A 12,968-nucleotide genomic window follows, 5' to 3' on the forward strand; every position below is an offset into this window, starting at 1 on the left:
GTATATTATATGTGTATGAAATTGTGAAAAATAAATGAGTAACAACTAAGTTAGCCTTATAAATGCTTTAATGTGTATTATTAAACTCTAAAGCTCAATCATGTTTCCCCTAGATTTTGCTTTCTCATTTTAGTTTGCCTAAATTCTGAAGGTCCTGGGTTTTTTCCAATTCTAGTACCTAACCTTGCTTTCTACATTATCTTATTTTGTTCCTTTCAAATTCAGTCTATCATAAACAGAATGATCCTTCTATAGGTTTATTTCTAGACACAGAGTCTTACAAAGCAGCCATGATTGGCATCAAATTCACTATGTATATCAGGCTGGCCTTGAACTTGCAGCATTCTTCTGCCTTTGCCTTCTAAGTGCTGGCATCACCACAGGCATGAGCCACCATACGTGGCTCAGAATGGTCTCTATATGGGTAATTTTTGGTTGGTCTGGGGACATGGCTTAGTGCCACATACGCAAGAAGACAATTGTTTGGGTAAGTATAGTGGCCTGTCCGGAATTCCTGCCTCAGCGGCAGACAGGGAATACCTGGAGTAAGCTGGCTGGCAAGACCAGCAGTACCCGCAAGCTGTGGGTTTCATTAGAAAACAGTAATTCTTGACATTACAAAGCTGGTCAGAGCTAGGCGTTGGTGGCGCAAGCCTTTAATCCCAGCACTCAGGAGGCAGAGGCAGACGGATTTCTGTGAGTTCGAGGCCAGCCTGGTCTACAGAGTGAGTGCCAGGATAGGCTCCAAAGCTACACAGAGAAACCCTGTCTCGAAAAACAAAAAACAAAACAAAGCTGGTCAGATGCCTATGGCTGGGGAGGTTAAAGACCATATCAGAGCTGCTGCTGTTTTACTACATAGATATGATGTACCAATCACAATGCCTTCTAAATAACTGTATTTATGCTTCTAAATAACTGTATTTATGCCCAAACATTATTGCTGTTGTCAGCTCTTGTCACAGAAGTTTCTTTTCTGCAGTGGCCAGTATTTGCTACAGACACTCCTAATAGCCAAAGTACTGAGAATAAATGAATGTTGAATGCCCAGCCATAAGCAGGACATCACATTACCCACTCCAATACCCAGGGAGCATTGTCAAAGAATGGATGGAAGGAACATAAGAGACCAGGGAGGTGAGGGAAGGGGAAGAATTTTAGTGCCGGATTAACTGGCACTAACTGCCTCAAACAGCTTAGTAATTTATTCAAGAAAAGTCTCAAACTTTAAAAGGAAACCCAAAGTTTAATGACATTAAATAAGAATTTATCACGTAACTTAAAATTCTTTTAAATATTAATTTTTCTAAAAGAGAAAGCTTACCTGTACCATGCAAAACAGAACAATAAAGCAAAGTGGTAACAAAGGTAACTACCATCTTACTCTAGTGGTTGCTGTCTGATCATGCCTGGAGAAAGACAGTCATTCTAACGAATGATATGTGCTACTTAGTTGACACCCACTTGTAACTTAAAACAAATGTTAACATCACTTCAGTTTTAATTATTTGAAATTTTTTTACCCTATCAATTAGGCCAATTAAATGCATACCTGAACTCTGAATCTCCAAGTTGATCCAACAGGAATACCAGGGATAGGTCCATAATGATTTGAAGGGACAATAGTACATTCTTTTGTGCGGCCAACACAAGCCATTCCCTGTAAGTCACAAAATAAGCTGTTGGCGAAATCAATTACATAAAACTTTTGAAGATTTCCAATTCTTATAAGATGTAAATGAAGTAACTGGATCAATGAAATAATTATTTATCCAACTTAATTATCACTGATATTAACAATTAAATTGTTTAATCTCTTATACTACTACTATCAATATTGAAACACTATTTACTATTAATTGTTAGTAAGAAAATGAGAGGGAGTTTTATTTTTACCCTGCCCCAGTCTCTCCGGCTTTCTGTACTAGCTGAAGGCATCTTTGCTTTCTTCTTACTCATCTTGAGTCTTTCCCCAGCTTTTACAACCTCACTGGAGTCAGTTTTACAGGAAGGACAATACCTTAAAGGAATAAAAAAAGAACAGAGAATACTTGGTAACAGCACACTAAAACCAGTAACAGAATAATGGCCTTCCTACATTAAGGTAATTACTAGAACACACTGGAATATACTACAGAGCCTAGAAAGACTAAAGAAAAGAGATGTGTATTCTGCACATTCATACTTGCTAGCCACTTGGAACATCATTTTTTTAACCATTATACCACTTGCTTAAAAACCTTCCATGGTAGCAGAATGTGGGGGTGTGGGAGAGAAGTACTAGAGAAGCACGTAATGCTCTGACAGAAGAACCGAGTTTGATTCCTAGCACCTTCAAGAGGCTCACAACTGCCTCTAACTCCAGCTCCAAGGATTCCAATGCCCTCTACTGGCCACTGAGGGGCACTGCACATGCACATGTGTCCACACGCACAAAAGCATACATAATTAAAACAAACACATGTAATTTTAAAAATACTTTAAAAAAAGACTCCTTACTGTGATTTCTTACAGGTTTATTACATCTTGGCAGTGGTAGTGTACACCTTTAATCCCATCACTCAGGAGGCAGAGGCAGGCAGATCTCTGTGAGTTCGAGGCCAGCCTGGTCTACAGAGCTAGGATCCAAAGCTACAAAGAAACCCTGTCTTGAACCAAACCCCCTCCAAAAAGAATCTTTTAAAAAAAGTTTATTATAATTTGGACTAGGCACCTTTTCCCTTATCTTTTATAAGTGGTTTGTTTCCAACTATCACTATACATGTAAATTTAGATTATGGCAAGTATATTTAATTATATTGGAGCCTTGTTCTATTTAAGAACTCAGTAAGATTGGATACAATATCCATATAAAATATTTAGTATATATTAAGCATTTAATTACTAAGAACATAACAGGAAATCCAACATACGAGGGGTAGAGAGCCATATAAAGGATGATTAGATATAAGTGAAAAGGATGAATATTATCTTAAAGCTAAGCAAACAAGAAAAATGCTTCCAAGAAGAAAATGACTCAACTATGAAAACAGAAAAAAGATTATGACTTGAAGAGTTGAAGGAGAGTGAATCTGGCTAGAATGTAGAGTATTTAGGGAAATAAGGGAGAAAAGTAGTATGGCATGAAGATGAAAACACAACTAAGCAAGCATTCCAGGTCCTTTAGAGGCAACTTAAGGCCTTTGAAAAACAGACGTAACAATCAAATTTGCACTTCTGAATGACTCCATACTACAGCATGACCAGATAGATAAAAATCAGAATCCAGCTCAGAGTTATTACAGTAAATGCATAAAGGTACTAGTGCTAAGTGATGGCTTTCTGTGACTCTTTAAATAATTTAATGTACTATGCATCTTTAGAAATTCATGTTTGGCCAGGCATGGTGGTACAGTCCTGTAATTCCAAGCACCTGGGAGATATATGTAGGCAGATTTCTGTAACTTTGAGGCCTGCCTGGTGCACATAACAAGTTCCAAGGCAGAGCTACATAGTAAGAAACTATCTGAAGAAAAATTAAAAGAGAGATGGAGGGAGGGAATCCATGCTTGGAAGATCCATTTTATTTGTAGAAAAACAATAATTAAAACGGAAAAGACAAAACCAGGTGATAGTACCAGTACTCCTCTTCCGGGACTTTATCCAAAGGTGGGCTCAGGCAGTAGATGTGGTACGCCATATTGCACTCGTCACACAGAAGCTGCATGTTGGGATCCCGCTTCTCTCCACACTTATGACAAGAACACATGTGACATGTCTTATCTGGGTCTCCACCACACAGGTCACATTCTGGGTCATTTTTCCCTATAAGAACAAAATTTTGGAAATTTTATCTTTTTATATCTATTATTCTCATAAAGAAAAAGAAACACTGAAACAGCACACAGCCTTTTTTAAATAAATAAATAAAAAAGAATGTACTGAAAATAACAACCCAGGATAAGGTTTAGTAAGTGCCTCAGACTAGAGAGATGGTTCAGTAGGTAAAGGCACCTGCTGTCAAGCTGGGGGGCCTAAGTTCAGTCCCCATAACCCACATGATGTAAGGAGAGAACTAACTCCAAGAGTCCTCTAACCTCTACACTGGTACTGTGGCACGCATGCATGCACACACGCACACAGGCGCGCATAAGCACTCTTCAAAAAAAGAAAAACAGGAATGAACAAACAAATGCAAAATGCTTCACCCCAGACTTACTAACTGAGAATTTCATGGCACGGGCCCATTGGTATGCCAGAGTGTGCAGGATGGGGTGTAATGGCAATAAACATAGGCAGTGTATATTCTTGCCATCAATTGCAGTATATACATATTGATTCACAGGTTTCCCTACCTGTGCACCAGCATTCCCACAGGAAGTACAGAGAACTCACTGAGTACTATATGATACCTTAGAGCCTGTGGGCCTCTGATGCTAAAGATGGACAAGGACACACAGAAACAGCTGGTAGTAATGCACAGAGGACCAGCAAGCTGGCTCAGCAGGCAAAGGCACTTTGCCACCAGACCTGAGTTCAAATACCAGAATCCATACATTGGAAGAGAGATTTCCTAAAGTAGTTCTCTTACATAAACTTGCACACACATATAAATAATTTTAAATAAAACCAATTTTTAAAAAGAACATACATGGTGAGGAGAGGGAGAGGGAGAAGGGACTTAAATGTGAAACAAGCTTGTTCCCTAACTTGAACTAATAAAAAAAAAAAAATTAAAAACAGAACATACATGGATAAGCATCTGAAAGACCATTTTACAAACAACAATAACTTACTACAAATTATTAACTTTTCCTTGAAAGGAGGTAAATTTGTATGGTCTACTATTTTATAACTCCTCCAAAAGTTATTCATTGGTCAATAAAACTTAATTTCTATGCCACAGCACATTGAGTCTAACCCTAAAAGAGAAACTCATACTTAAAAACTTTCCATCAGCAAGGGAAAGAGGACGGGCTCCAGGCGCCTCAATCTTGAAGATTTCATCTACAAATATCACCCGGCAATCATTTAATGTTCCTTCAGAATCCCTGTTTAAAAAGAGAAAGAAACACTAATTTCTAACAGCAGAATTTAAATTATGTGAAAATAATTTTAAGTCATTGTGGAAATTCATTTTTTCCAACTTATAACTTGAGCTTATAGCTCTGGTCTTTTGTTTTTGATAGCAATTACTCATCAAAGTTAGATATAATAACTTCAAAGTAATATCAAGAAAAAAGAAATTCAGACTTTGTTACTTAGATTATCTTGTAAGAAGTACCTGTCTTATAAGCATAGCATAAACACTATATAAAATGCTTTCCTGTTAATTAAGATTCAAATATACTTCCAATATTTCTAGGCAAAAATAAGGCGCCCTCTTATTAGATCTTTTCAAACATGAAGCCAGTTACTTTAATTATACTTATTTGCATATTCTCCAGTGCTTCCCTACTGTGACTGTGAACCTGCTTCTCTCCTTTAAAAACATTATTATGAATTATGTGAATATGTGTGGGTTTGTCCAAGTACCTTCAGAAGCTAGATGCACTGAATCCCCTTGGAACTGGAGTAAGCTGCCTGACAAGGATTCAAATGGGTCCACTATAAGAAAAACAAGTATTCTTAACAAGAGCTATAATTCCAGTTCTGTTTATCCTTTTAATCATAGCTTTTGCTTTGTATTTGGAAGACATGTTATTTGGTACACATAGATTTAAGACTTTTATTTATTTGATTTTGGCTCTTATCAATTCTGTATCATATCTACTTCCTTTTTTAAAAAAAGAGAAAGTACCATCCATTTAATTAAGACTTTCTCCACCTTTACCTTTTCTTTTGAAAATTTTACATCAAGTGTAATACAGAAAACTACACAGGTAAATGGATAACTCAAGCAACTGTGAGGTACATATCCTTTGCTATCATCAGTGACGACAGCAGACAGAACTGTCATCTCTTCACATCTTCTCAAGAGTTGCATTTACCTTAATTTTCTGTAGACTTATTGCTTGTCTACCAACCTAAGCTTCTCAGTCTTGGTTTTGACATTTGCATTCCTAGGGAAGTGATCCCTTAACTAAAATTAATATTAAAGACACTCTATAACCTAGCATTCTACATGTGTGCATGAGCCCGGAGGCCAGAGAGGGCACTGGATTTCCTCAACTAGAGTTACAGTTACAGTGATTATGAGATGCCCATGTGAGTGCAGAGACCCAATCCCATGTCCCCTGCAAGAGCAGTAAGTACTACTAAGCCATCTCTCCAGCCCTTAGGAAGATTTTTAACTATGAAATAAATACCTATCTTCAAACCACCCTTTCTTTTATGGCTCTTATGTTGCTAACACTTCTAGTAAAAACTTAGTAGTGCTTTACTGTTGGGCTAGCTATAATTAACTGTTATAACAGTTAATATTTGCCTGTCCATTGTTCTACTCATCCTTAGTCTAGTCACCAAAGTAATTTTCTACCTCAGGATCATTCAGAGAAACCTTTTTAAAATAGCAAATTTTTTCTTTTCCTTTATTTTGTTACAGGGTCTCACTATGTATTCCTGGTTGGCTTTGAACACAGAGATCTCTCTGCCGATACATCTCAGTGCTCCAATTTAAAGGTGTATGCCACTATACCCCAAATCATTTCTTTTTTTTAAAAGCTCAATGCTATGAGTTTTATCTGTTGTTCACACCTTTTTTTATACTTCCTACAATCAAATACATTATACGGTTCCCTATATGGTCAAGTTATATTGGTGGCTTCTTCAGATTTGTACATATATCTGAATTTTAAGCTGTTTAGAAATCTGTAATTCTGTTATATCCTTAGTTGAGTAACAAAATCACACTTGTATTTCTGTAGGAAGGTTTGAAATCTGTTTTCTAAAATATGAACTTTGATTCTAATACACTCTAATATGAAAATAATAAAGTTAAAGCTTTCTTTAGCATGCCCTAATAGTTTTATCCTTATTTCAGGGTTAGTAACTATTTTCATGAAGGTTCAGACAATAAACAGTTTAAGCTGTGCAGTCAGATGATCACAGTTGCAGTTCCTCAAACAAAGCTGTTGGTACAAAACCAGTGTAGATAATAGTCAATGGGCGATGCTGTGTTCCAGTAAAACTTTATTTACAAGCACAAGGAGCAGTGGGCTGTAGTTCATCTAGCCTTGCTTTCTACTATTCATAAAGAAATGTCTGCTGCTCCCAGATTTATCACCTTCTGCCATTAATCTAGCTAAATAAAACATGAAAAATACATAAATGTGGCTCTCTTAACAAGCAAAATCTGTTAATGCCATGCTAAATTCTCACTGCTTAATATATCAAATCTAGTATATATTCATTATAAAGAAATGAAATGCTGATAAGAACAGATACCATACTTGATCTTAGCCAAAAGGCCAAGAAGCAAAAGGCCTAGGCCCTGCTCCAAATGATATGACAGACTTTGAAGATCCCCCATGGAAAGCTTCACCCTCCCTGAGGAGCAGAAAGGGGATGGGATGGGGGTTAGTAGGGGTCAGGGGAGGAGGGGAGGGAGAGGGAACTGGGATTGACATGTAAAACAAACTTGTTTCTAATTTAAATAAAAAAGAAATGAAATGCACATAGAAGGAATTTATGAGGAAAATTTACAAACTCCTTACTACATATTATCTTTTTAAAGGGCAACTCATTGATTATTCAGTCAATAAAAAAAATGAGAAGCAGCTGGGCAGTGGTGGTGCATGCCTTCAATCCCAGCACTCAGGAAGCAGGCAGGCAGATCTCTGTGAGTTCAAGACCTGCCTGGTTTATACAGTGAGTTCCAGGACAGGCTCCAAAGCTACAGAGAAACCCTGTCTCAAAAAACAAAAATGAGAGAGGAGAGGGACACACACACACACACACACACACACACACACACACACACACAGAGAGAGAGAGGGGGGGGGGCAGAGAGAGGTGGTATTAATAATTTCTCAGGTATAAAAGCTCTTTGTAAGACAGTACCTACTACCCTATCACTTGAAAGTCCTGCAAAGGTACAAGCTACAAAAGAAGTGAAGCGGTCATCTACATGGTTTCTAAGTGTTTCTGTATATTTTTGTTTCATCTATAAGAATTCTAAGCTGGGTGGTGGTGATGCTTTAATCCCAGCACTTGGGGGCCAGGGGGAGATGGATGTTTTGTGAATTCAAGGCCAGCCTAGTCTACAAAGCAAGTTCTAGGAAAGCCAGAGTTGTTATATAGAGAAACCTTGTCTCAATAAAACAAACCAGCAAAAAAGAATTTTAGATGTTGGGTTGCTAAAACTTGTAGCAATAATGGAGAGGGTGCCTGAATGGGCCTCCCCTTTAATGAGATCAGTGACTACTCTAATTATCATCATAGACCCTACACCCAATAACTGATGGCAGCAAATGCAGTGACTCACAGTCAAGCACTGTGCTGAGTTCCTGGAGTTCAGCTGAAGAGAGAGAGAAGGGATCAGAAGAACAAGGGGGGGGGGGGGGGTCAGAAGCATGATGGGGAAAACCAGAGACAACTGACCCAAGCTAGTGGGAGCTCATGGACTATGAACTGACAGCTGGGGAAACCTGCATGAGACTGAACAAGGCCCTCTGAATGTGGGTGACAGTTATGTGGCTTGTTGGGGGGAGGCTGGCAGTGGGACCAAGACCTATCACAGGGGCTGAACTGGCTTTTTGGAGCCCATTCCCTATGGTGGGATACCTTGCTCAGCCTTGATATAGCGGGGAAGGGCTTGGTCCTGCCTCAACTTGGTATGCCAGACTTTGTTGACTCCCCAAGGAAGGCCTTACTCCCTCTGAGGAGTGCATGGGGGTGGGTTTGGAAGGGAGGAGGTGGGGGGGCAGGAGAATGGGAGGGAGGGAAATTGGGGTTGCTATGTAAAATGAAAAAAAAAATTTAAAGAAAAAAAAAAAGAATCATAGGAAGCACAGGCTTGTCTAGTAAGATGCTTTCATAGCCAAGGTTCTCTAACGTCATCTTTAACCTTAGAGATGAAGATGTATTTGGTCTCAATAAAAATCCTCAAGAATTTATGAAAATATTCTCCTATAAAATGGAAATTTCTCTTTAACCCCACTTTCTTTAATATGAATGTGCGTTTCACATCTGAGAACTACATTTCTAATTGAATAGTTAAATAGCATTAATGACAAGGACCTTACCCCAGGAAAACTTTCACTCGAACTTCCTTTTTGGTCCTTGAGATTGTCTTCAGTGTGGTAATTTCAGCATCATACCAAAATCCTCTTTTGCTTGGATTTTCTACATTGTAATTCACCATTACCACATCACCAACATTCAGTTCATTCCATTTTAAAGTGGTCCTTGCTCGTGGCCGTAGATCCTTACCATTCATTTCTAGTATACCACTTTCTGGATATCTAAGGGAACAGGAAAAGACAGAGCTCAGAATTATTTTCACAAGAGGCTAAAAATGTATGCAATACATAGAAAGACCTAATTTGCAGAGTTGAGAGAAAAAGTAAAATTTCCAGTGTGGGTGGTGGCACATCCTGGGAGCATATGCTAAGGACACAAAAGCAGTAGAATGAATTTGAGATCAGCCTGGACTATACCTTAAAATATATGCACATCTATAAAGTAAACAGGTAGCAACATCCCTTCTTACTGGGTACATTTCTTACCTGTATTGTGACACTGACAGGCTGGTATCTATAAATGTGAAAATAAATGAACTCTTCCCTACTAAGCCTTGGACAGGTGCCTAGGTGCCTTTTCTTCATGGCTTTCAGTGTTAGGCAACTACAATCCCATGTTCTGTATCCATCATCATACTAAGTTGGGGTTTCTCCCCAGACTCCTTTTTCTTTTTGTGTACATGCATCATATCTCATGGAGCTGGAGTCACGGGCAGTTTTGACAACTCAGACTGTTCATGCTGGAAGCCAAACTCAGCTTCTTTGGGAAAGCTGAAAGCACTCAACTGCTGCCATATCTCCAAACCCTGGGGTTTCTTTATGTAACAAATTGATTCTGCACTTACTACTGTTATAACATTCTAAATGAGATAGTGTATTTTTCTTGATACTTAAATGATAAGAATTAATGATTTTAATTATCACAGAGAATTCCTTAAAGCTGAGGAAGACATAAATCATTTAATATTTAGTTAAATATTAATTAAAGGAGTATTTAAAATATAAAGTCTTTTTTCATACTTATGTTTAAGAATTACATTAAAGAGGTTTGGAGAAATACCTCATCAGTTAAAGCACTGGAGGACCTGGGTTCAATTATCAACACCCTCATGGCAGCTCACAACCATCTGTAACTCCAGTCCTATGGGATCCCACACCCTCTTCTGGCATCTGTGGGTACCTGGCAAACACACAGTGCAGGGACATATATGCAGACAAACATCCATACACATTAAATAAATAAAGTCAATAAGGCTGGAGAGATGGTTCACCTACAGAGAGCATTTATTGCTGTATTAGAGCACTTGCTCTTACAGAGGACCAGAGTTCAGTTCCCAGTACCCACGTGGCTGTTCACAACTGCCTGCAACTGTAGTCCCAAGGGATCCAACACCCTCTTCTGAGCTCATGGGCACCAAGCACATACATGGTGCACAGACATATATACAGGCAAAATGCCCATACATATAAAATAAAAATAAATCTAAAACAATTTTAATCATCACCATCATTTTATCCGACCTAGATGTCAGCTTCTCCCTGATCTTAGAGCCAGTTTATCAAGTGTCATCATTTGTTTATTCATGAACCAACAGCTTCCATTTTCCCAAGAAAATACTCCTGTTAAAATTATTGTTCTTAAATGTAGTAATGCTCCCTAGTAATGCTTAAGGGCAAAAAATAAATCAAATAAACAATCCCAAATAATTTTATATGTAGAGGAAGTAGAAGCATGAAGGGGCATCCAACATAATCCTTGACCTTAATCCCTTAAGATTTATTTTAAATCCAGCATGGTGGTTCATGTCTTTAATCCCAGTACTTGGGAGGTAGAAACAGAGAGATCTCTGTAAGTTTGAGGCCAGACTGGCTACATAGTAAGTTCTAGGACAGCCAGGGATACATAGAGAAACTGTCTCAAAAAAAAAAAAATTCTTTTAGGCCAAACTTGTTGACATCGTCAGCCCAAAGACAGCAATCAAACAATACACCTTGGCTTCTATAAAATTAGGACCTGCTGCAGCCTTTGTCTATTATCTATTACAAAGAAATTAGAAGCACCTGCTTCCACTCCTAAAATGTTCAATCAATGGAGGTGAGCCACACTACTTTGTAAAGCCAAAGTGTGGTTTACACACTAGGATATTATCACCATCTGCAAACTCACTAAAAAACACGTTCTCGAGCTACACTTCAGGCCCAAGTAAGGAATTCTGGAAATCAGACTCAACGTTAAACTTTTACAGATCTTTCAGTCATTCAAGTTAACCATATGCTACAGGAATACAAAAATATTCATTATACCCTGGGGAATCAGCATTACTAAGGTAGAAATTGTCAGCCAGTGGTGGTGCATGCCTTTTATCCACAGGCAGGCAGATCTCTCTGAGTTCAAGGCCAGGCTGGAGCTATTACACAGAGAAACCCTGTCTAGAAAACAAAAAATAAGAGAGAAAAAGAAAGGAGAGAGAGAAAGAACAAAAGAAGGATAGATAGAAGGCAGAAATTAAGGAATGAAAACTAGCCCTGAGCCAAATAAGAATAGCATGTTCAGATTCAAACTGATCTGTAGTTGGAAGGGGCTCCATCAGCTGGTCATGGGTCTTCCAAATCAAACACGGGGCTATGCAAGCCCATGACTCTCATAACATATCTGACTTGCTTACAATGAGTACCAATACTGTACGAGATCTTTAATTGCCCAGTTTAATCAAGTCTCTACGTTTCAGTTAATTGGACCAGGGAAAGTCCAATATTGGTGAATGGCCCCAGAGACATTCTGGTCCATTTATCCTCAGTACCATAATTCCTTTTGGCAAAACTTCTGAATAATTAGCCACTGTTCAGACAGTAAATGATGCAAGCAAAGCCTTGTCCTGACACAGTTCTGATACAGGAAAGAGAAGGTAGTTGACACAGAAGCAGAGAAGTATTTGGAACTTATTCATATCTTAATTCCATGAACAAATCCAAACAATCTCTTCAGAACAAACCATTTGAAAGCCTCAAACCTTTAACTCATACAACAAAGTTCTTATTTCTTTTCTATCTTTGGGTCTTCATTCAAAATATGTTCCATTTTTACCTTGTCTGGGTTTACAGTTCCAACTTGGTTTCTTGCTATTGTGTACCCTTGGGAAAGTTATTCTAAATCTGTGACTATTCCTCATGCATAAAAACATGAACTTAGTGCCTTACCTGTGGTTTTAAAAACTAAAAATTTTAGGCCCTTTGAGTGCTAAACACACACACACACACACACACACACACACACACACACACACACACACACACACACCCCACCCCCACAAACACCCATAGGAATCTTCTTTGACAAGTGCCATTATATCCACCATTCTCTTCATCTAGTTCAATGGCCAAACCTAAATATACAAATAACTGACATTTTCCTCAATATACAAAATGAAGTTAGATTTGTTTCTTTTTAGAGATGGGGTCTCACTGTAGTCCACACTACATGGAACTCACAATGGAATTACAGATGCAAGCCACCAACCCAGTTAACTAAATCTTTTAAATTTTAAATTGTGAATTCATTTTCTGCCTCATTTTAAGATGAAAGTTTCTGTTTCAGAGGGGATTATTTTCTCAGCTATAATGGAAAATTATACTTTAATACCATAATTTCAGTCTGAAATTTATAAAAAATAAGTGAAGAGCATGTTTCAACAGCAAAACCCACCCTCCATTTGTCTTAAGTTTTTCAAAAAGTATATACTCAGAATGTAAACATTTTGAAAAAAATAAAGAGTTTGAACAAACTTTTTCTCCCTATTTGGCTGGTTT

The 12,968-nt window shown here is 38.1% G+C and overlaps 1 protein-coding gene and 1 pseudogene across 1 annotated transcript in view; both read right to left on the minus strand.

Moving 5' to 3' along the window:
* Uhrf2 (ubiquitin like with PHD and ring finger domains 2) overlaps positions 1-12,968 on the minus strand; it is a 73,741-nt gene that overhangs the window by 15,934 nt on the left and 44,839 nt on the right. The window contains exons 4-8 of the mRNA XM_027406417.2: positions 9,165-9,383; positions 4,921-5,030; positions 3,618-3,804; positions 1,897-2,020; positions 1,553-1,660 (exon numbers count right to left, since the gene is read on the minus strand). Coding sequence (XP_027262218.1) covers positions 1,553-1,660; positions 1,897-2,020; positions 3,618-3,804; positions 4,921-5,030; positions 9,165-9,383 — 748 coding nt within the window. The remainder of the gene's footprint in view (positions 1-1,552; positions 1,661-1,896; positions 2,021-3,617; positions 3,805-4,920; positions 5,031-9,164; positions 9,384-12,968) is intronic.
* LOC113834787 lies at positions 7,250-7,400 on the minus strand (annotated as a pseudogene).

Source organism: Cricetulus griseus, chromosome 3, assembly GCF_003668045.3.
Source record: "Cricetulus griseus strain 17A/GY chromosome 3, alternate assembly CriGri-PICRH-1.0, whole genome shotgun sequence".
In the NCBI taxonomy this organism is placed as follows: domain Eukaryota; kingdom Metazoa; phylum Chordata; class Mammalia; order Rodentia; family Cricetidae; genus Cricetulus; species Cricetulus griseus.